Below are 20,664 nucleotides of genomic sequence, written 5' to 3'. Positions count from 1 at the left end.
TCTGTCAAAAAAAAAACAACAAAAAAACAAAGAAATAAAAAGAGAGAGCACAGATTTGAGCTATGATCGCGGATGCAGACGTGGAGGTAAAATAACAAAGCAAACTGCAGGTAAAGTTGCAGTTAATGTATATATCTCCCTAGGTTGCTGCTGATGTCAGTCGCAAATATTAAACATGTTTAAATTAAGTTTTAAGAAACACGAGTGTGACTGTTTTGATCGTTCGACTTCAGTAAGTCAGAGCTTGATTCAAATTTACCTACATGCATGTCGTTGTCAGTTGTCTTAAAATGGCTCCAAACCACAGAATTATTTCCATCTCTGCCTACCTGTGGAGGTTAATACAGTATTAGGTGCACTATCAGAAGTTTTACAAGTACAGTCACAGGGAGGCTTTTACTTTGTCTCTGTGTAAATTAAGAATTAGGTATATTTTCTTATAATTGTCAAAGTAAATAAAACGAAGTACCAGCACCGGTGAAAGAATGTTCTAAAATTGTATCCTCACTTCGAACACTCAACCCATTCCTACACACGGTTATGTAAGTAATTTTCCATCATTTTGTTTTGTACTGACTAAAAAGGGTTTTACGTGACCAGTATCCTGAAGAGTTCTGAGCACTTGTACAACTGCTTCGGCTTTACTGCACATTAAGAGCAATTATTCAAATTAGGGCATTAGTAATTGGAGAAGATGCTTTGGCTCTTTAGTAGAGCAGAGCACTTGCCTTTGTGTGTTTTTGTTTGTGTGTGCTTTTGGGGTTGTTCTCACAGGACTGCACTTTACTTTGGATAACGGAGACGTTTAAGACTGTGGATTTTTCCGTTTTCATTTTTTCCTCTCTATCTTCCCGTCTTAAGTGACATAAGCAGAGTCCATCTAATTGCTTCCCTGGACAGCAGCTTGTCACTGCTTTCTCTTCTTTCTTTTCTCCATCTCACCAAGTCTCTCTCTTCTCTTTTCCCTCCTCCCTTTCTCTGTTTCTCCGTCTCTGTCATCATCTGTCCATCTGTCTCCTTGTGAATCACAAAATGTAAATCAGTATAGGCCACGCAAATGTGATGGGACTGTTATCACACACACAGACCTCATCTCTGTATCTCTTGTCTCTTGCTGTCAGGCTGACTGAATATTTCATAACATGTCTCACTGTGTGTACCCATTATTTTAAACGAAGTGCACTGCGGGTAGGTAATGAAGCATACTCAATTTTTTGACACACTTAAAGAAGGTGATGATGATGATGATTGTGAGAGTTTCTTTCCTTTGCCGCCCAACAGCAGTATTGGTACGTCGTGTGCTTGCTCATTACACAGTGACTATGTAAATGGGGCCCAATTCATGTCAGTTTTTGGACTGATGTAAAACAATACTATTGATACACCAATAGCTTCATCATTGTTTTGTATTTTACATTCATAAAGTTGATGCAAACAGTTTTTTCATATATCAGATCTTGTGTTGCAGTAGTGTAAAAAAAAAAAGCACTAGATACATAATAATTCTACAGTACGGTGTATTCAGAAACAAAACTCTCAGCATGATCTTTTAAAATTTGGCCTTTTAGACATTTATATTGCAGCTGTTTCTAACCCTTGAGCTGCAGTTATCATTGGCCAATTTTGCAGAAATTAGTTTTGGTTTGTTCCTGTATTTCTGTGCTACACATTACCCAAAGTGGTGATTTGGTCTTCTCCTACTTCTACTTTGACGTGTTTGTATTTTTATTATTTTTAATTAAACTTGTGAAGACTTCTATTCTCTAGGTTGCAACTGCTTGATCAGAGTATCTAGCACCCATTTGTTTCTAAGTGTCCTACTGCAACTGCATCGTTAATATTATAGTTTCAATAGTAGTAGTCCAAGATGTTTTTGGTGTACTGTGCAGAATACTACGCAAATATTTCTTATTTGTCATGGCTGAGTACGGTGTTTTATTAAGCCACTGTCTATTTACAACCCCAATTCCAAAAAAAGTTGGGAGGATGTTTAAAATGTAGTAATAATAATAATAATAATAATAATAATAATAATAATAATAATTTACAAATCTCCCCAAACCATATTTTATTCCCAATAGACCATAAACAACATATCAGGTGTTGAAACTAAGACATTTTACCATTTCATAGACAATATTAGATAATTTAGAATTTGATGGTAGCAACACATTTCAAAAAAGTTGTCTTTCAAAATTCTGTTCTGTAGCTAAAATCCAGCAAGTGGTCTCCTCACTTTCCAGACATGAAATTATTATTATTATTTTTCTTTAATGGTAGTTGTTACAAGAAGAGCGGATGCTACACAATGGTAAACATCAGACAACTTTTTTAAGATGTGTCGCTGCCATCAATTTCAAAATGAGCTTATATTTTCCATGAAATGGTAAAATGTCTATGTTCTATTGGGAATAAAATATAGGTTGGGGAGATGTGCAAATCATTGCGTTGTGTTTTTATTTATGTTTACACATCCTCCCAACAATTTTTGGAATTCTGTGCTGAAGTCTGTACTTTGCTATGTTGTTAGGACCATAGACAACAGAGCTGAAATGATAGATTAATGTGAGCTAAGTGGTGGCTGCTTTTAGGAACACTGAAATAATGTTTTTAAAGAAACAAATCTTCTGATGGTTCCAGGTTGTCAATTGTCAGAATTTACTTTTCTTGGTCGTACATTATGGACACCGAATATTGGTGTTTTTGTTATTGACTGATCATGTGTTGTAGGATATTGTACCTTTCACTGTTGTAATAATAAAGAAACTAATGTGCAGATTATTCAAAAATGAAAATAATCACTAGTTGTAGACGTAGAAAGTGGCACAAGATCATATAACCAACAGCAATGCTGACAAAGACCTAGAAAAGTACAGTTAATGTATGCTGCGTGAACATTTTTTACATAACTAAGCAATAACTGGAGATGCTGTAGAAATCAAGTTCATAATTTCAAACAAGTTTAGAAACAAAACAAAATTAGAAACACTCAGAAAGACACACACGGTTTCACGCTTTTGGGTTTAAGCATCTGTGCAGATCAAGAGTGTATGCTGTTAAACTGAAATACACAAATGTTTGGAAGTGGGGCCACATGCACATAGATAACACACACCATTAACGTTAGCCTTATCAAGACAGTCAGCCTTCTTTTCTGTTTTTAGTGAGCACACAAATGCATAGAAATGAGCTGATAAGAAAAAACAAATGCACACACAGCTGGTCTTAAGTCTTCGGTCTTCTTCAAAAGAGGAAGTATAGTCTACATTGTGCTCTCCTGAGATATTGTCAGGATTTAGTTTTGAATATTCATGCTTTTCTGTTTGTCGAACAGTATTTATCTGTGTGTGTGTGTGTGTGTGTGTGTGTGTGTGTGTGTGTGAGAGAGAGACAGAGACAGAGCGAGAACGGAGAACACGGCATTAGTTGGTCATTAGCAAAGACTCTGTTGGTGTCGTATGCACCTAAAGGTTTTTACAGGTGTGCATCTACATAATTTGCGACTTTGCACAGGTGTATGTATAACAGCTTAAGATTGTTGTTTTCAATGAATATGCTACTTTTTTATTATTATTATTGTCTTTCAAATGTCATAAAATTAAAAAAAAAATGCCTATTACAATTTACAAGAATACACGTGATGTCAAAAACAGGAACCAGAGAATCCGTCATTCATTGTCCAATTCCTACTAGCCACATGTCGAAATCTCCCCGCCTTGTATGTACCAACTGTCCAAATTATTTCCCCCTGGGATCAATAAAGTATATGAAAATTCAAAAAAGAAGTTCATGTCCAGTGATTTGTTTTCACTGAGGTGGAAGATTGAGAAGGCAGAGCCAAATAAATCACTACAGAAGGAGAGAGTGAGGGATGGAAGTAGAGAAGGAAGGGATAGATGCAGCCAACATTTTGAGGAGTGGGAGGTGGTAGAATGGGAAGCTGAGGAACTGATGGATAGATGAAGGCTGGGGCTGACCTAAAACGTCAGTTTGACTAATGCACAGAAGAAGACAAACAAAGGGAGGGCATGTTTGAAAGAAAAATGAAGAGAGGAAGGCGGAAAGATCAATAGATGTATTGATGAGTCAATGGCTGGCAGGGGAGGGAATGTATGGACAATTTAGATGCATGTTGACTGGTATTTATTGTAGAAAAGTATTTGCGACCAGTGAAAAATGGCAGTTTCTCTAGATGCCTCAGTTATTATCAAAAATCACAAACATGATTGTTTTCTTCAGTATTATGATCACAATTACAGTATTCAACTTGATTTCTTATTGACCTGGGAAACACCTTGTATGTATTAAACTATACTTACCATTGGTTAAGTAAAGTTTAATTTAATAATAATTCAACAAAAAAGCAAATGTAGAGAAATGTATTTTACTCACATAAGTGAGACTTTGTAGGGTCACGTGTGTGTTTGTTTTTATATATATATAAAATCTTTTAATTTTTCTCTCAGCCCTTGGTATTTGTCAAGCTTCTTGTGTTCGTTCTTCCTGATGTTGTTATTGCTTGGGTTTGCTACATCTACCACTACAGCCTTGTCCTTCTGTTTGTCCACAACTACTATATCGGTTGGCCATTACCAGTCTTCAGTCTGTATCTGGACGTCCCACAGGATCTTAGCGCTGTCATTCTCAACCACCTTTGGACGTGTGTCCCATTTTTACTTTGACTTTCAGCCCGTACTCGGCACAGATGTTTCGGTTCACTTTGCCAGCCACTTGGTTATGGCGTTCCACATATGCCCTGCCTGGTAACATCTTGCACCCCGCTGTTATGTGCAGGATTGTCTCAGGGGCATTTTTGCACAGCTTGCAAATAGAGTCCTGACTGGTATGGCAGACCCTGGCCTCTACTGATCTTGTACTTAGAGCCTGCTCCTGTACTGCCAGGATTAGTGCCTCTGTTCTGTCTTTCAGTCTGACCTTGTATCAGCTACTTTTTCTATCTGACGGTGTTAAATATTGTGCAGGGGTTTGTCCTTCTATAAGGAATTCTCCTCTGGTTTCTGATGCCTCAGGCATTAACTAAGCACATCTTCACATGGGGCCATCTTCCTGATGTATTCATGGATCTTGTTTGTTTTATCCTGGATAGCTAATCCTAATCACTAATCCTCAGCCCTCTTCCTTTCGCTTAGTGTACAGTCTCAGGATGCTGGATTTGGGGTGAAACCATTCATGCATTGTAAAGAGCTTTCTTGTCTTAATGTCGGTGGCCTCCCTTTTCCTCTTTTGTCCAGCTTATTATGCCAGCGGGGGACCTGATGACCGTAGGTTTTTAATCACCTGGACTTTCTTTTTTCTTCCCATTCAGCTGACTTCTCAGGACTTGATTCCTGCTTCCATGCTGTGCAGAGGCAGGTTATTAAGGGTGGGTTCCATCCAATAGTAGTGTGTGAACTAACTTCAGTCATGGAGTGAGTGAGGTTAGCTTTAACCAGTAGGCATGGATCATGTCAGGGCCTGATGACATTAAGCTTGTCTGTTGTTATTGTTGTTACAATCTCTGATTGTGGGGATGATGATGATGTCTCCCCCATGACCTGTCGTCCTGGCTCCCCCTTGCCGTAGCATTTGAGTTGTACCTCACCAATCTCTACGTGTATTAGCAGGATTTTCTTGCAGATATTAGAACTACTTGTTATGGTGTTAGTCTAGAATCGAACCCGCAACCTACTGTACAAAAGTCAGTGTTGTAGATTCTGGTGAAAATTAAATCTGTTTATTTTTTTTATTTTATTTTTTTGTAGGTATACATTTTCCTCCACCATAATCTGAACCAACTTTAAGATAACAGGCTACCTCTTACAACTTCTGAGCTTTGCGATCTAATATTTACCGTAACATTTGTCTGATACCATGCTCGCTCACCTGACTGACTGGATAGAATGAGACAAGCACCCACAAATTTATGCCACGAAGGCCAAGCCGTGACTCTTAAACAATTTTGTTAATGTGAAACAATTTGTGGTCTGGATACAAGCCTGTTTGGGTCTAAACCTAAGCCAGAGTTCACTGTTGACCACTGACCCAAGGAATCTTCATTGTAATTTCTGTCTGTTTGCTCTTTTGGCTCTTTTCTGTCCTTTAAAAGTAAAAGGAAAAAAGGATGCTGACAGGCTTAGCTTGTTTTGTAGAATCTTTGGTTGAACTAAACATGCCACAGACTGGCTGAGAGTTTTGAGTTTTTTTTTTTTTTAAACATTACGTGATGTTTTGTAACAGAACAGGGCACAATAATCAATTTATTTTTCTTAATTTCTTTGTTTTTAAATCAAATTTGGATCACTTGTACATCCCTATTTTAAGATGGCTTCAGATTTAATGGAATTAATTGAAATTGGATCAGACTGAGTGGCCACCACCGTTATTTTGTTTTCCAGCTTTCACTCTATGTGCAAATTTCTATATGTTTACTACAAAACTGCTCTTAAAATTGTGTTTTGTGGTTATATTAAACAACGCATCCGTTTTTACAGTGAAATGTTTTTGAAGAGGAACTGAGCAGCTATGTGAACAATGTAGCTGTGGGCGGGTTGAGTGGGCGACTGGCTGAAGCGATGCTGAGTGTTAGATCCACTCAGTATTGTACATTAGTCATATGTATCCAATCCATCCATCCATCCATCCCTCCGTTTCTCCATCTGTCCATCTACTGCTACAATCGATAACAACATGAACAGTAGGAACCCAGCAAAAACCACCATTTCACTTCATTTTTGTCTTCCTTACTATTCCATTCATGATATTAATATTACCAACGTATACAACACAGCTTGCAGACAAGCCTCTTGTGGTAATGTTAGTTCAAACCCGGGCAGTTGCTCCTCTTCACTTTTTCAGTTATTTCTGGATTTAAGCTCTCACAAAAAAGCAGGCACACAGCAAATGCAGTTTCATTTTTTTGTTGAAAATTCTGCATTTCCTTAGCTTCGTGCAAAACATGGGAAAAAGATAAAGCAGTTTTATTTGTTTTGTCACAAAGTCATGTCACCTAGCTGCATGGCAGAGCCATACACATAAATGGTATATCTCTGAACATTTGAAATTCTGGTATGTCCAGAGAAGAACTTGACAGCCTTGAGGCGGGTTTACAGCACCTTGCATACAGCAGCTTGTAGTTGGATGCATGGACAACGTTTAGTTTGAGCAGTTCTGACGTCAAGTCAAATGGAGTTCAAGAGTAAGCAAAAAAAACCCCAAAAAACTAAAGGATGCCTTGGATAACATCACGTAGTGCTTTAGGCACAGGAACACTATGAATGTGACTAATTGTTAGCTAAGTCGTATTCGAAAGAAAATCTGGATCATGTCAGGGTCTGGTACTGTCCAGCTCTTCATACCTCTCTTGGATGTACACAGAGACTTCTTACAACTTTTTTTTTTTTTTACTTACAATTTTATTTTTATTTTTTGTGTTATGGTCCAATAATTTAAAAGGATAACTGGACATGACCAAGGCAGGGACAGTGGCTGAATAATGTCACAATAATAGAGAAAACGTATTTTCTGAAGTCTGACTTCAGGGGGAGGAGGGGGGAGGGGGAGGGGGGGGGGGGGGGGGGGGGGGGGGGGGGGGGAACAGCCAGAGATGAGAAACGGAATCAAGAGGAGGTGGTAATGATAGAGAGGAAAGTGTGGGAGGGCCGACGTGCTAGAAGACAAAGGGCTCTGAGGATGAGAGGAGTGCTGGCGAGTGAGAAGAGGATGAGAGAGGAGGATACAGCTCTTCTGAAGTGTTTACCAATGTAGATATTGAAACAGTGGGGACTAAAGCCACAGAGATGCAAAAAAAAAAAACAAGGCTGAGGGTTTATTGGTGCTACAAAAATAAGAGGCTTAATCAAGGCTGTATCATAGTTCTTTTAGTGGGTGTTTGTGCTTGTGTTTATATTTGTAGATATACTTACTTATGGTGTTTTACCACATGTAGTCAAAGGTAAGTAATCTGTTTAAGGAGCCACATAACATTTTTCTATTCTTATCCTGTTTTTACTGTTATATGTGGAAACACTTGTCAAATAGCTGGCGTCCACCTGGTGTGAATGTTTTGATAGCCTTTCACATCAACTCCATGATCCCTTCAAAGAGGATGTTTGCTGCGATCTGAGGATTTAGTTTGCAGTCAGCAGTTAAGAGCATCCTTGGGGGTCTCATTGTTAGGATGATTCAGAGGAGACTCACTGCTCTCACCTGTGTGTGTGTGTGTGTGTGTGTGTGTGTGTGTGTGTGTGTGTGTGTGTGTGTGTGTGTGTGTGTGTGAAAGAGTAATTGATGATAAATAGAGGGAGCAACAGATCCAGAGAGACCTCATTCTTCCCGGCCTATCAGCACTAGCTCACACACAGCTAATGTAACTTTGGTTCAGTTTGAAATTGTAACAATGATGTAATTTAGACGGTGTCCTTCCCAGGTTTCCCTGACTGCCTGGTTTCCTCTTTATCGTGCTTTCATCTATAAAGAAAATTGAAGTCTTCGCCATCATTACTCAGGAAACTTTCACTTTTAGCAGAAACGAGGATCCATGAAATGGATATAATTACGATTTATCTCATGATGGCCTGTAGAGGCGAGCACACACTTGACTGTAGAGCTGATTATGAACTTGATTTGGTCGTGACGACGGATCGGTGCCAGTCTGGCTCTGTGGGTGCTGACAGTTGGCAGGAAAAAATCATTGTGTGTGTGTGTGTGTAATGATAAAGATTCTAGTCTCTGACAGTTGTAATAAAATGTTTGGTATTATTTTCTGTAGTCCATGTTGTCCTCACCTCTCAAGCCCGGATCCTGTTTTTTTCAGTGCAAATACTTTAATTTTATCCTGTGAGTTCAGGGTCATTGCAGCGGATCATTCGTCCGCATGTTGATTTGGCATCGTTTTTAAGCCCTGACACAAACCTCCCTGATTTCTACCCCAATAGAAAGTTCCTTTCTATTTTTGAGGGTCTCCTGTACCCAGCATCTCTCGGAGCCAAAGCAAGTGTCCGCTAACCTTTGAAATTTTATGTGGATGTTTAGAGAAATGATGAATGTTTATATAAGTTTAGGGATGTTTACCGGCTTTTGGCAACTTGAAAAATTGCTCCTTCTGGCTGATTGTGGCCAAAAGGTGATTTCAATTCCTCCTTGTGAACCATGTCTAAGACTTTGACTCAAAAATAAAAAAGGCCAAATTCAAGATAAAATAAGAATCACTGAAGTCAGTAGGGTTATTTGTGTGAAAACCATTTGTAAAAAAACATAGTAGTTTGTAGAATATCAATAGCAAATGAAAGCTTAATACTGCTTGTATTAAGCCTTAAATAAAATTATCAAATTGTTTTTCCCCCAATTGAAATCAGAAATCAAAGGCATACCGGGCATTTTAAAGTCTCCATAAAAGCTATAGTAGGACAACAAATGTGCATTGAACATAAATTCTGGAACAATTTTCCCCTTGTTGCTTTTGTGAATTGTTTATTTCCGCCACTCCTCTATCCACCTGAGAATTTCATCTTAGCCTCGGGGCCGAGATGAAACAGCACGACCACCTTGCACACAGCATGAGGACCAGCCCTTTGAGTTTCAGGGGTCCGCTGTGGTGTTCGTTACTCCCCTGATTTTAATAAGCTCCTTCAACAGGGAATATGGCAGCAGAATTGCAGCCTTCGAGGTGATTTCAACGGAAGATTGCTTTTCTTTTCCTCTGCCCCTACACTCTTCTCATAGGAAGATGGGGGAATAATCAACATGTTCAGAAGCAGACCCATAATTAAGACGTTGGTACTTTTGTATAATTTTTTTTGTCATGTTTTCTCTTGTTTTTTTTTGACAAAGTTCACTTGGTAGCCCACTCAGTGATTGTCAGGCTATGAATTATAAGATTATTTTGAAAGCTATTTAAGAGTTCTCCCTTTCACTGCTTGCGAAAGTATTGAGCAGGTTTTGACGTCAGCCCCCGCTTGTTGGGCTGCACCGTGTCATTAGAGGCAATAAAAAGAGAGAGCGCTTTAACGTAAAACCTAAACCATACTCTCCCCATCTCCTCGTAATGCCTAATGTTAGGCAGTATACTTAGTGGGTTAAAACCAGATTAGGCTCTCAGCTTAGTGTAAGAGAATCCATTACAGTGTGTATGAATGTGGATATGTCGGAGGGTATTAGATGGGGCTTGAGCTAATTGAGTTGGGTGGAGGCAGAATGTGAAGACAGATAAGCATGTGGAACTGCAGCTAAAGACACTGGGAGAGACGTAGAGAGAGACCAAAGGACAGACGGGCATACAGCCAAGAGATAAGAAGAAATACTGCAGTCAGAGTGGAATAAGGTGCAAAGAAAAGGCACAAAAACCCAATATAGAGATCAATAGAGATACAGAAGCTCTGGGGAGGTGGAGGGAGTGACAAATACATGCAGACTGATAGATGAAGTTTCAGAGAGGTGGGGATGGATTTTCGATGTGTGAGCCTGATGCTGACCTCGCATCAGATATGCCTACGGTGATGTGAAAACCTGTGGAGCAGGCCAAGTTGTTGTTGCACATTGTTGGCAAATATTTTCATTCTATGACTTCACCGCCTACCTGGTCTGCGCACACACGCACGCTTACACTCGTACTGCAGATGCCTTCACACATACAGGAGCAGTTTATGTGCACATTGTGTCCACCTATCTTTATTTTGTGTTGATTCCTCCTGCTTTAATGTAAGATAAAAGAGGTGGTGTTTGTGAGCAGGTCATTCGGGGAATCCTGCATTATACAGTAGATGTTTCTAAAGATGTTTTTATCTTCTTTTTGCTCTGCATGTGTTTTATTTTTCAGCTTGATTTGACAGAAAAGGAAAAGAATTGTGCCAATATTGACACAGTTTTATTTGTCTGTTTTCTATCATTGGAAAATGGATGTTTTTGCAATCTGAATTAGAAGACGGATAAAATAATTTGCGTCACCTTGGAATCTTGGAAAACTGTGATCACCATTACAGTAGTTCCGCATTTTTTCTAGAGTAAGGTCTTATTTGGTTATTAGGATTATAACTAGTTCATAACTTATGCATGACAAAATATTGCAAATAGTCTTTGGTTGCTGCCTTGTCTTCCTTATCTTTACTGCCATATTTTAAAAGGACATTTTGGACCAACCTGTGGATTTATAAAATCTCCTAAAAAAAAAAAAAAAAAAAAAAAAAAAATATATATATATATATATATATATATATATATAGATAGATAGATAGATAGAGATAGATATAGATATAGATATAGATATATAGATATAGATATAGATATATAGATATATAGATATATAGATATATAGATATAGATATATATATAGAGAGAGAGAGATTTTAAAGGGATATCACACCAAAAATCACATCTCAGGCATTTTAGCAAGTATTCAGATCCTTACACTGGTGCATATTTTACTGCATTGTAAATATATTTAAAATAATTTGCAGTTTCTGCCCATCACTTTAGTAATTCATCATGACTAATTCCCCAGTCCATTGTATCTAGTTTTTATCTAGTCACAATTTGGGTTTTTCTGGCAAAAATTGGACGGATCCTGGTGCACCTATATTGTGCTTTTGTGTTGAGGTTTACTGTGCTGGGAACACTAAGAACTTTAGAAATGGTTTTATATTGTCCTGTTTTGTGCCTCACCACATAATGTTGCTATAGCAAAGGGTCTGAATATTTATGTAAACTGCTTCTTTCATACAAAACAATTATTACTTTTTGGCTGAGAGAACAGCTACTGTACGAAAGTTTACTCCAGTTGAGGACCAGAGCTGAGGTCAGTGTGGAAGTTTTTACTGTGCCTTCAGATCGAGAAGGAGCCTCCTCTGAACATTTCACTGCCCCATTTTAATTCTTCTTGTTCTAAATATTTGAAATTCAAAGACAGATTCATATGCAGTAGGAGCCCTCTATTAAGATAGAGGGCTTACTTGCCCACATGTATGTAACCAGTTTCGACTAAGCAATCGTGTCATCATAGGTTATATTGGTTTAATTTGATGGCATCTAAATTATTATTTTTCATTTTTAGCACCAAAAATCATTCTCTACCTATTTTTTAGCTTCATGTTCCCTCTGAGAGCGAGAGACATCAGCTGCCAGTGTTTTCACTTGAATAATTTAACAAACAGTCACTTTGTGATTTGAGGGCTTAGTACATAGACTTCAACTTTCCATTTCCTGTTTATTGTGCACTTGGGATCAGACGTTGAACTTGGCATTGTGTGAGTTTCATTTTTGTCACTGAGTTGTTCTGCAGAGTGTGGTGATTTACGCCTGGAACATTAGCCACAGTGTATGAATCACCTGTGTTTTTTTTTTTCTTTCTGTTTTACTTTTCCTGGGGCATTGACACACAGTAGAGTCAAACACAAACACACACAGGTATTCAGCGCACTTATGCAAATTGAGAAGTGTAGGCTGTAAAAGACCCGTTGTTTGCAGAGGAGTCTGGAATTCTTTAAAAATATACATTTTAGCCCAGTTTGGCTATAGAAGCAAGCAAATTTAAACACCAGTTTGATGTTTCGCACTCATGATGTGGTAAAATAGTGCCACATACCCAAACGATCTGTAATGCCTCTTAACAGCTCAGTCCTAAAGCAAAACAGACCAGTGATGACAGTTTTCGCCGTAGCTTACCTCACGTGTTGTTTTCAAAAGTTCACAATAACCCAGACAATCGTTAAAACCATTTATCTTTAGAGGCTGACAGCGTAACTTAATTTTCACCTTCTTACAGAAAATTGTTTTCCAATATTCTCGGGTCTTTTTGGGTCTAAACAATACATTATGGAGCATTGTCTGTCTGCAGACATCTGCTTCAGTCATGTTAAACAACAGTGCTGAATTTTAACAGTGATGGCTTTTTCATTTTCTTTCTGTCTGTAATGGAAGACAAGAGGTAAAAGTGAGGCTCAACTTATCCTCTATGTTGTAGTTATGAGGCTTTCACTTCAGGGTGTAGCACCATTATAGGAACATATAAATAGGATTCTTCAAACAGTGGTAATGGACAGGATACTGATGTCTGCTATGTGCAAAAATGTTCAAACAATGGCTCTAATTCAATTGATGCCTGTAAAGCTTGACATTATGTATAGAAACAAAACATAAAAGCATAACAAAATTGCCAGGGTTGTGCGACGTCTATTTTGTGGTCTTGTGTGGACGTCTGATCCTCTTCACAGTTGCTTCTATGCGAGGAAGTGGTCTTTTCTCTTCATGTTTTAATTGTACAGTAGTATGTACTGTAACCCTAATGGTAAGGTCCAGGAGTCCAACAGATTGGTGCAGTTAGAGGTTGAACCCTGTGCTGATGTCCTAAAACCTAGAAATCAGTTTTTGTACAGTTTATTCCAAATCTATGTGTTTTATGAATGGGTTTTCACTTAAATGCCTGAAATAGTCTGGGATTAACACAAGGTCAAGAGACTTGCATGTTTTGTCCTGTGACTTTATTTTCCTAAATTAATCCTATTGTCCACAGTCACCATACAGACACTTAGGCTAACATAAAATCTCCTCATCTCACGTTTGTCCAGTTGTCAGCCAGCAGTCTCGATTCACTCGTTGTTTGATACCAATGACCTCTGTTGACCTATTAAAAACACATCGGTCAGACACGCCGTGACGTATTTTTGCATTTTAAGCCCCACCCTATGCTCTAATTCGGCCGCTCCTTGTATTTAAGGTGGAACAATAGAGACGCCGAGTGCAGACAATTTTTTACAAGGGTCTTTTCATTTCATTTTTTTTTTTTTTTTTTTGGGAAAAGTCCCTTTGGCTTTTTGTTGGGGAAATTGGGGAGATGCCAACTTCTAGTATAGCCTATAAAAAGACATTATCCCCGTGGCACTGTATTGCAAGTGCTGTTTAGTCATTTAGAAAGACAAACTGTACAGTACAGTATGATTCATTATTATTGGTTTCCTCTAAAATGTACATCAGTGTGGTTGTGTTTTAAATGAGATATGGTGTGTTTGTGCGTGTCACAGTGGATTTCCCCTACACGGCAGCTCCCTATGGGCTTTCTAGCTAATGTGTTGTCTTTCTCTCTGTGTATCTGTGTGTCTGTCTTTATGACTATCTGTCTACGGCTCTGGTTGTCTGTGGCAACTTTTTGTTTTATCCCTTACCTTTTTGTCACTTTCTACATTTGGCCTGTCATTTCTTTTCTTTGCTTTTCGTGCGAGTCGTTTTTTGCGTGTTCTTTGTCTGTGTCTCCCTACTGCATTTTCCCGAACTGCTTCCTCCCTGTTTTTGAATGTATTGGTTTAAACGTGTGTTTGTGTGAGTCTTTCACACGTCCCTGTCCATTTATGACTGTGCATCTCTTCCTTTGTGCGTGTTGTCTTTGTCTTTTCCTTGTTTTGCTGTCTCCATAATGTCCCCTCCTCCAGCCTTTGTGACTTTGCTGAACGGGGACCAGGCTCAGGATGCCATCCGCTCCCTCCATCACAGCACTGTCCGCGGACGCTTGATCAACGTCACCCTGCAGCCCACTGACTCCCTGCTCTGCCTCACCAACCTGCCCCACACCTTCACCGCCCAGCAGTTTGAGGAGCTGGTGCGCTCCTATGGAAACATCGAACGCTCCTTCCTGGTGTACAGCGAGCTGACGGGTCACTCCAAAGGATATGGGTTTGTTGAATACATGAAGAAGGACTCTGCTTCACGGGCCCGCTCAGAGCTGCTGGGCCGACCACTGGTATGTTATAGCAGTTATTGAAATGATGTCATGTTTGATTATTTAATTCCGTTGGACTACATTACTATAAGATGGATAATATGTTATAGTATTCATTTGACACCTTCTGAAAACAAATGATGATTTATTTCTGAATCATTGATCCTAATATTGTCCTAATAAAGGAGGTTAGTACTGTGGCAAACAAAATGTTTTGTTTTTTTTAAATTATGTGTTTTCACTATGCTGTCAGTTAATTTCACCTTAAGATAGAAAAAAGCAGGTTTACCGATTGAGTTTGGTTTTAAATTATTGTCTGCTAATATAATATAAATATGAAGTATAAACACACATGATCTGTGAGAAGAAATACTGTAAAGCATCTTATTTTTGGATACAATTAGTTTACCTTAGACTATACACCACTTGACCTCACGTTTAGGATTGGTTTAAACAGTGAAACAAAAACAGTTGGATGGTTGTACAGCTGAAGGGACAACAGGCTTTTTAAGCAGTACTCGTGAGCCAAAAATGAGCAAATATACCGGAAACTAAAAGCACATTTAGAAATACATTTTGTCGGGTTGATATGAAGTAGGAGTGTGAAGCCAGTTGAGGATCTTAAAAATCAGATTATGTATCTCACAACTCTGTGCAGGGTGATCGCTCACTGATGGTGCAGTGGATGGATGTCAACCAGCTGAGCCAGGAAGAGAACCTGCACTCAAAGTGTCTGTGCGTGGACCGCCTGCCACTTGATCTCTGCGACTCAGAAGAACTCACTCAGCTTTTCTCAGAAACCTACAAACCTGTCTTCTGCCAGGTGAGTTTTGATACCTAAAGTACAAGTGTACTGTAAAGGAACGTATTCTTTTTCACGTTACAATGGTATATTGAAAGTCAATCAATCCTTATTGATCGGCTAATTAAACTATCGTTTAAAATAAATGTTCCTAAATAATTTTTCATATGCTGTGAGCCTCATAGTGTCACATAATTTTTTTTATCTTTTTATCTTATCTTAGTAAAAAATTATCATCAAGGTCCAGTTCATAATATTTATGAAAGTCACAATTTATCATCCCTCCTTACATGCACACACCTTCATCAGCAGTTGAACACCAGGTACGGAAATGAAATTCAGAGGTCAGCGCCCCCTGTTTGCCAGTGTTCGACAGTATCACTAAGCAACTGTTTCCATGGTGAGGTCAGCCCCACCCTTTACCTTGATTTAGTCCACTCTGCTCTTAGTTTTCTACACGATCTCTTCATCTGAGTTTTATACTGCCCTGCTCCTTACATCCACTCCACCCCCACATGTCCATTTAGACATCACTCAGTGTATATCTGTCATCTACTGAATTTCCAGTTTTAGCTCCACCCCTCTGCCCTACTCCCACATAGAAATCAATACTCCCACATCATTCTGGTCCCATGATGCTTTGTGGGTGTTCAGCTCATGTTGCTTTACTGTTTCAGAGCCAGCGGGCTTGAACTAAGGTGTGTTGTTGCACTTCCGAATTCATTGCATGTGCTGAAATACATAAGGCACAAAGTTTAGAAAATCCTATAGATCAGTACATCAGTGATGCAAATGTAACAAGGCAGCGTTCAAAATAGTAGTGTCAGATTGCTGCTTTTGGCTGGAGGGCTAGGGTTTAGTTGGGTATCACAGCAGGGTAGTATTGGACATCTGGTTTAGTAGAATTGTTGCCAACGTTTTGATGGATTTGTGCGCTAGCAGCTGTCTTAGCCCCACAGGCAGTGAAAAGACAAAGAAGAAGAGTCTATAGCTCTTCTAGCATCTGTGAGGCTGCACTTGCTAAATTTTAACCTCAGCATGTTGATAGGCTTACAGTAACAATGCTAACCTGATGATGTTAGCAGTTATAAGTTTGAGCCCTGGCTAGCATTTCATATTTAGCACTAAACATGTATTTAGCAGTCTATTAGTCTATTCCCTTAGTTTTGCAGGTGTGTGTGCTCAGAATGAGAAGAGAATTAGACAGAAAAACAGAAAAGACTGGGTGTCCATGATTATTTGTTTTGTATATTTGTCTTTTACACTTTATGTGAAATATACCAGCTTTATTCAAAGTCTCAGCTCTAACAGCTATATTTGCACATTTCAGAGTGTAAGAAGAGTGTAAAGAATGTCAACCATATTAGAGGTAAGGACAGAAGACTGGAGAAAGGAAGGAAGGATGGGAAAAATGGAGGAGGGAGGACAGAGCGGAGAATGCCAGACCTATTTGAGAAAGGATGGAGTGAGAGTGAGGACAGCACTGACAGTGCCAGGCTTAATAGAGGGACAGAGGGAGATGGAGAGAGATGGAGCCGAAGTAAAACAGTGCAGAGGCGTTGAATGTCAGTCACAGTAAGAAGATGGCTGACATATTTGCAACAGTAAATGTAATAATAATGGCTGAGAACAAGTTAAAATCTCAGAGTAGTAGACAAAGGAACACTGCCTTTTAACATTAATATACCGCAGTCTGTGAAAGGACTAATTTAGGAGGAACATAATGATGAAAAAATAGAACCAAATAGGATATAGATAGAGATGTAGTTTTTAAAAAAAGAATAAATTTCACTCATTACAGGCCACAAATTTATATATAAAATATTTAATTTAATCTTGTGCAATGTTATTTTATTGTTTCTGTTTTGAATTGTTCTGAATACATGTCTAACCTAAACATATTGCCTTAATTTAAGAAAGTATACATTACTGTTTGCACATGTAAAGGGACTCAGTCTACAGATTTATCTGTACAGTATATGCATACACAGTATGTAAGTAAAATTGCATTTAAGAATTATAACCATCCATTATCTGTAACTGATTTACGTGTTCAGGGTCGTGGGGGGCTAACATTGGGTGAGAGGATGTGCACACCCTGGAAAGGTCATCATTCTGTCTCCGGGCCAACACAGAGAGACATACACAGACAGACAACCATTCACACTTACGGGTGATTTAGAGTCATGAGCACGGGGAGAACATGCAAACTCCACAAGAAGGCTGTGAGGCACCGATTCTAACCACTCCACCACTGTGCTGCCCAGCATTATGTTTATTATGGTAATATTTAAGCAATTACATAAAATTTGCTGATGGTGTGTAGTTTTTTAGCCTTACTTAAAAAAACTTTTTTCTTTATGATATGATGATTTCTTGTCTTGAAAATCCTCAGCAGGAATTGTCCAGAAATGGTCCCCACATCTTTTCAAATTGTGTGCATCTAACTTTTTAGTGCAATGTTAAAAGCATGTTAATTGTTACGCAGAACATTAACTATAAAGTGTATTTGAAGTAGCTATTGGCTTGCAAATGGCCAGTTCCAGCTTTAAATATTAAACGCGTTACAAAATTTGATTGAGGGAAAAAAAAAGTTCTTTTCACTTCATAAATGTACTGTAAGCAGAAGGGACCATCATATTGTACAAGACAAGAAAATAAAATGTAAAACTTTGTTTCTCATTAAAGAATATCTTTGAAAGCAGGACATTCATATGAACTGTGATCCTTTTTATTTGGGGATTTTATGAAGATAGATGAACAGGTAGACAAAACACTCTCACGTTTTTAAAAGTGGAAAAAGGCTGTGAAAGGAAAACAAGTTTTAAATTGCAAAAAAGGCACCTGTATGGTTTCTTTCAGAAGCAACAGAAAGAAGCAAAGTTTGAATATGTAATGCATTTTGCTCTGAAAAACATGTTCCTTACAATCATCAGCACTCATTGTGCACAGCCAATTAAAGCCTTCCCAAAGTACAATCTTTACGTGCTTGACATAATTATTTTCCCCATTTGTCAAAAGTGGAAAAATGTTTTCAAAGTTTTAGTCAGACAAAGATGGGTATTCTGTTTATGCATATTTTGTTGCACTCAAATATGACCCGTCTGCACTAAAATGTGCCATTTAATCACATTTATATTAGAAATTTAACACAGGTACCAAAACAGAGTTAAACAAAATGAACACTAAATATTCATAGTGAATGATTGTTACAATCTCACCAAGTGGTCAGTGGTTAATCCTTTTAGGCTGCAGCTTTACATTGTTTTTAGTGTATTCCATACATTGGAAACCATGTCCTAGGAAAACCAATTGAATACATAAGCTGTTTTTTGCAGGTTGCCTAGGGAAGTTGCTCAAGTGGGCTCCCTTAATATACAGGAAGCATATGGTAAAACACACATTAAAAGGCCAACAAAAGTAATTGTATCTATAATGTATTAACGTTGTTTTAAGCTGTTGCTTCATTGACACATGCACAACAAAACCAAAAACATTGTTTGGCAGAAGAATAAAAGTTGACGTAATTCCACCAGCGTCTAAAAAGGTAAATGCAGATTCATCCTCTTCATTTTGTACTCTCTCTAAAAATATTTGTAATCATTAGTCACTACTTTTTTAAATTTATGAAATTGAGTCACATCTTGAAAGGCAAGCGACAATATAAAATTTTAATTTAGATTTAAAGAAGAGTAGGGTATTATGTGGTGTGGTGTGGTTTGGTTTGATAAATAGAATAAGAAGTCATCTGCAAAAAAAACTATAATTTATGCTCTTTTTTTTTTTTTTCTTCCTCTGATTATCCCTCTGTGAGGTGCGATAACTGAGGGTTCAGCTGTTATTGTATGCATGAGGAGAGATAGGGATGTACTGTACCTATACCGATACCATTATACTACCACTGCTACTACTGTGTTAACCTCACGTTGGTTGAGCAGGCGGAGGTGGAAAATGTGGTCTTAGGTTGTTTGAAGATAAATGACAAAGTCTTAATATCTAGTTACCACGGTAATTCTTGAATTTCTCAGGATTTCTTTAACATGTTTAATATTTACAGCTGGAATTGGCAACAAGCAACAGAGATCTACAGCCACCTGAAACTTGCTTTGTATGCAAAGTTATTTTACCTTTTATACGGTAATTCCCTTTAGACTCTCTGTTGTCCATGGCTCTCTATGCAGGAGACTTTTCTTTTTTGTGTTAGTTTTTTTTTTTTTTTAAATGAAAGTTTTTAAAGCCTTTTCCTTTCTCGTGGGAATTTTAGGGTTTGTTAAGGTTTGTTACCTCAGAACTTCCAGTCTTCAGGTGTAATTTTCTTCCAGATTGTCTAAGAGTAAGAATCTGTGACAGTGGGTGGTGTTCAAAAGTGAACTGTCCTGTCTTTGAATGTCTTAGCTAGTCTTCCAGTGTATCCCCACTACTGTTTGGACCAGCAGTGTCTGCCAGTGTCTCTTGTAAGTTTAACTGTGCAGTGGAAGGATGAGGATTTTACTATCCTGCAAGTCATGTTACAGTAGAAGCACAACAGTTCAGTAGTCTTTACAGAACTCCTTTCAGACAGGTACTGATATGACCACCCTGTCACCATATGTACACACACACCCTCTGATCAACTCATCCCATTCTCTTCATAAAGATCTCAGTTAAACCTGTCACTGTGATGGGTCATGCCCCTTTCTTCACAGACAGCTGTGTCACGACTGCTGTGACCTCATCATTCAGTTCAGACAACTGATGTGGCCATTCAAACTTACACACACACACACACACACTTAGAAACTGACAGGGCTGTTCTTCCGAGTCTTAGCCCTGCCAGTTACTCAGTCAGCATCTCTTGTTTAGCGACTTCTATTTGAGGTCAAGAGCTGTCAGACACCCGGAGAGCTAGTTTAGCATCTTTGGTTTCTGCAGTCTAACACACACACGACTCATTTCGGAAAAGATAGGCTGGTTATTACAGAATGTTCTGTCCTTGCAGTTCATATCAAAAAGTGTTTTATTTTATTTTATTGCACTCTATTTGTAACTATTGGTTATCTTAAGTGTTCTTGTACTGACATATTTCAGCATGCAGTCTTTTAGTAAAAGTCAAGAGATTATGATGTAACAAATGCCTAAGCCACTTGGGCTATATTTAAGCTTAAAAGCAAGTGCATCAAAT

General features: G+C 38.4%; 1 protein-coding gene across 2 annotated transcripts in view; it reads left to right on the top strand.

Annotated features, from left to right (window-relative positions):
* Positions 1–20,664, top strand: part of raver2 (ribonucleoprotein, PTB-binding 2) — a 79,219-nt gene that overhangs the window by 28,224 nt on the left and 30,331 nt on the right. For both annotated transcript variants that reach the window (XM_067514294.1, XM_067514293.1), the window contains exons 3-4: positions 14,415–14,722; positions 15,360–15,524. In XM_067514294.1, coding sequence (XP_067370395.1) covers positions 14,415–14,722; positions 15,360–15,524 — 473 coding nt within the window. The remainder of the gene's footprint in view (positions 1–14,414; positions 14,723–15,359; positions 15,525–20,664) is intronic.

This window comes from Channa argus, chromosome 8 (assembly GCF_033026475.1).
Source record: "Channa argus isolate prfri chromosome 8, Channa argus male v1.0, whole genome shotgun sequence".
Taxonomy (NCBI): domain Eukaryota; kingdom Metazoa; phylum Chordata; class Actinopteri; order Anabantiformes; family Channidae; genus Channa; species Channa argus.
The sequence above is the reverse complement of the archived record's forward strand: the minus strand, read 5'-3'. Positions and strand labels throughout refer to the sequence as shown.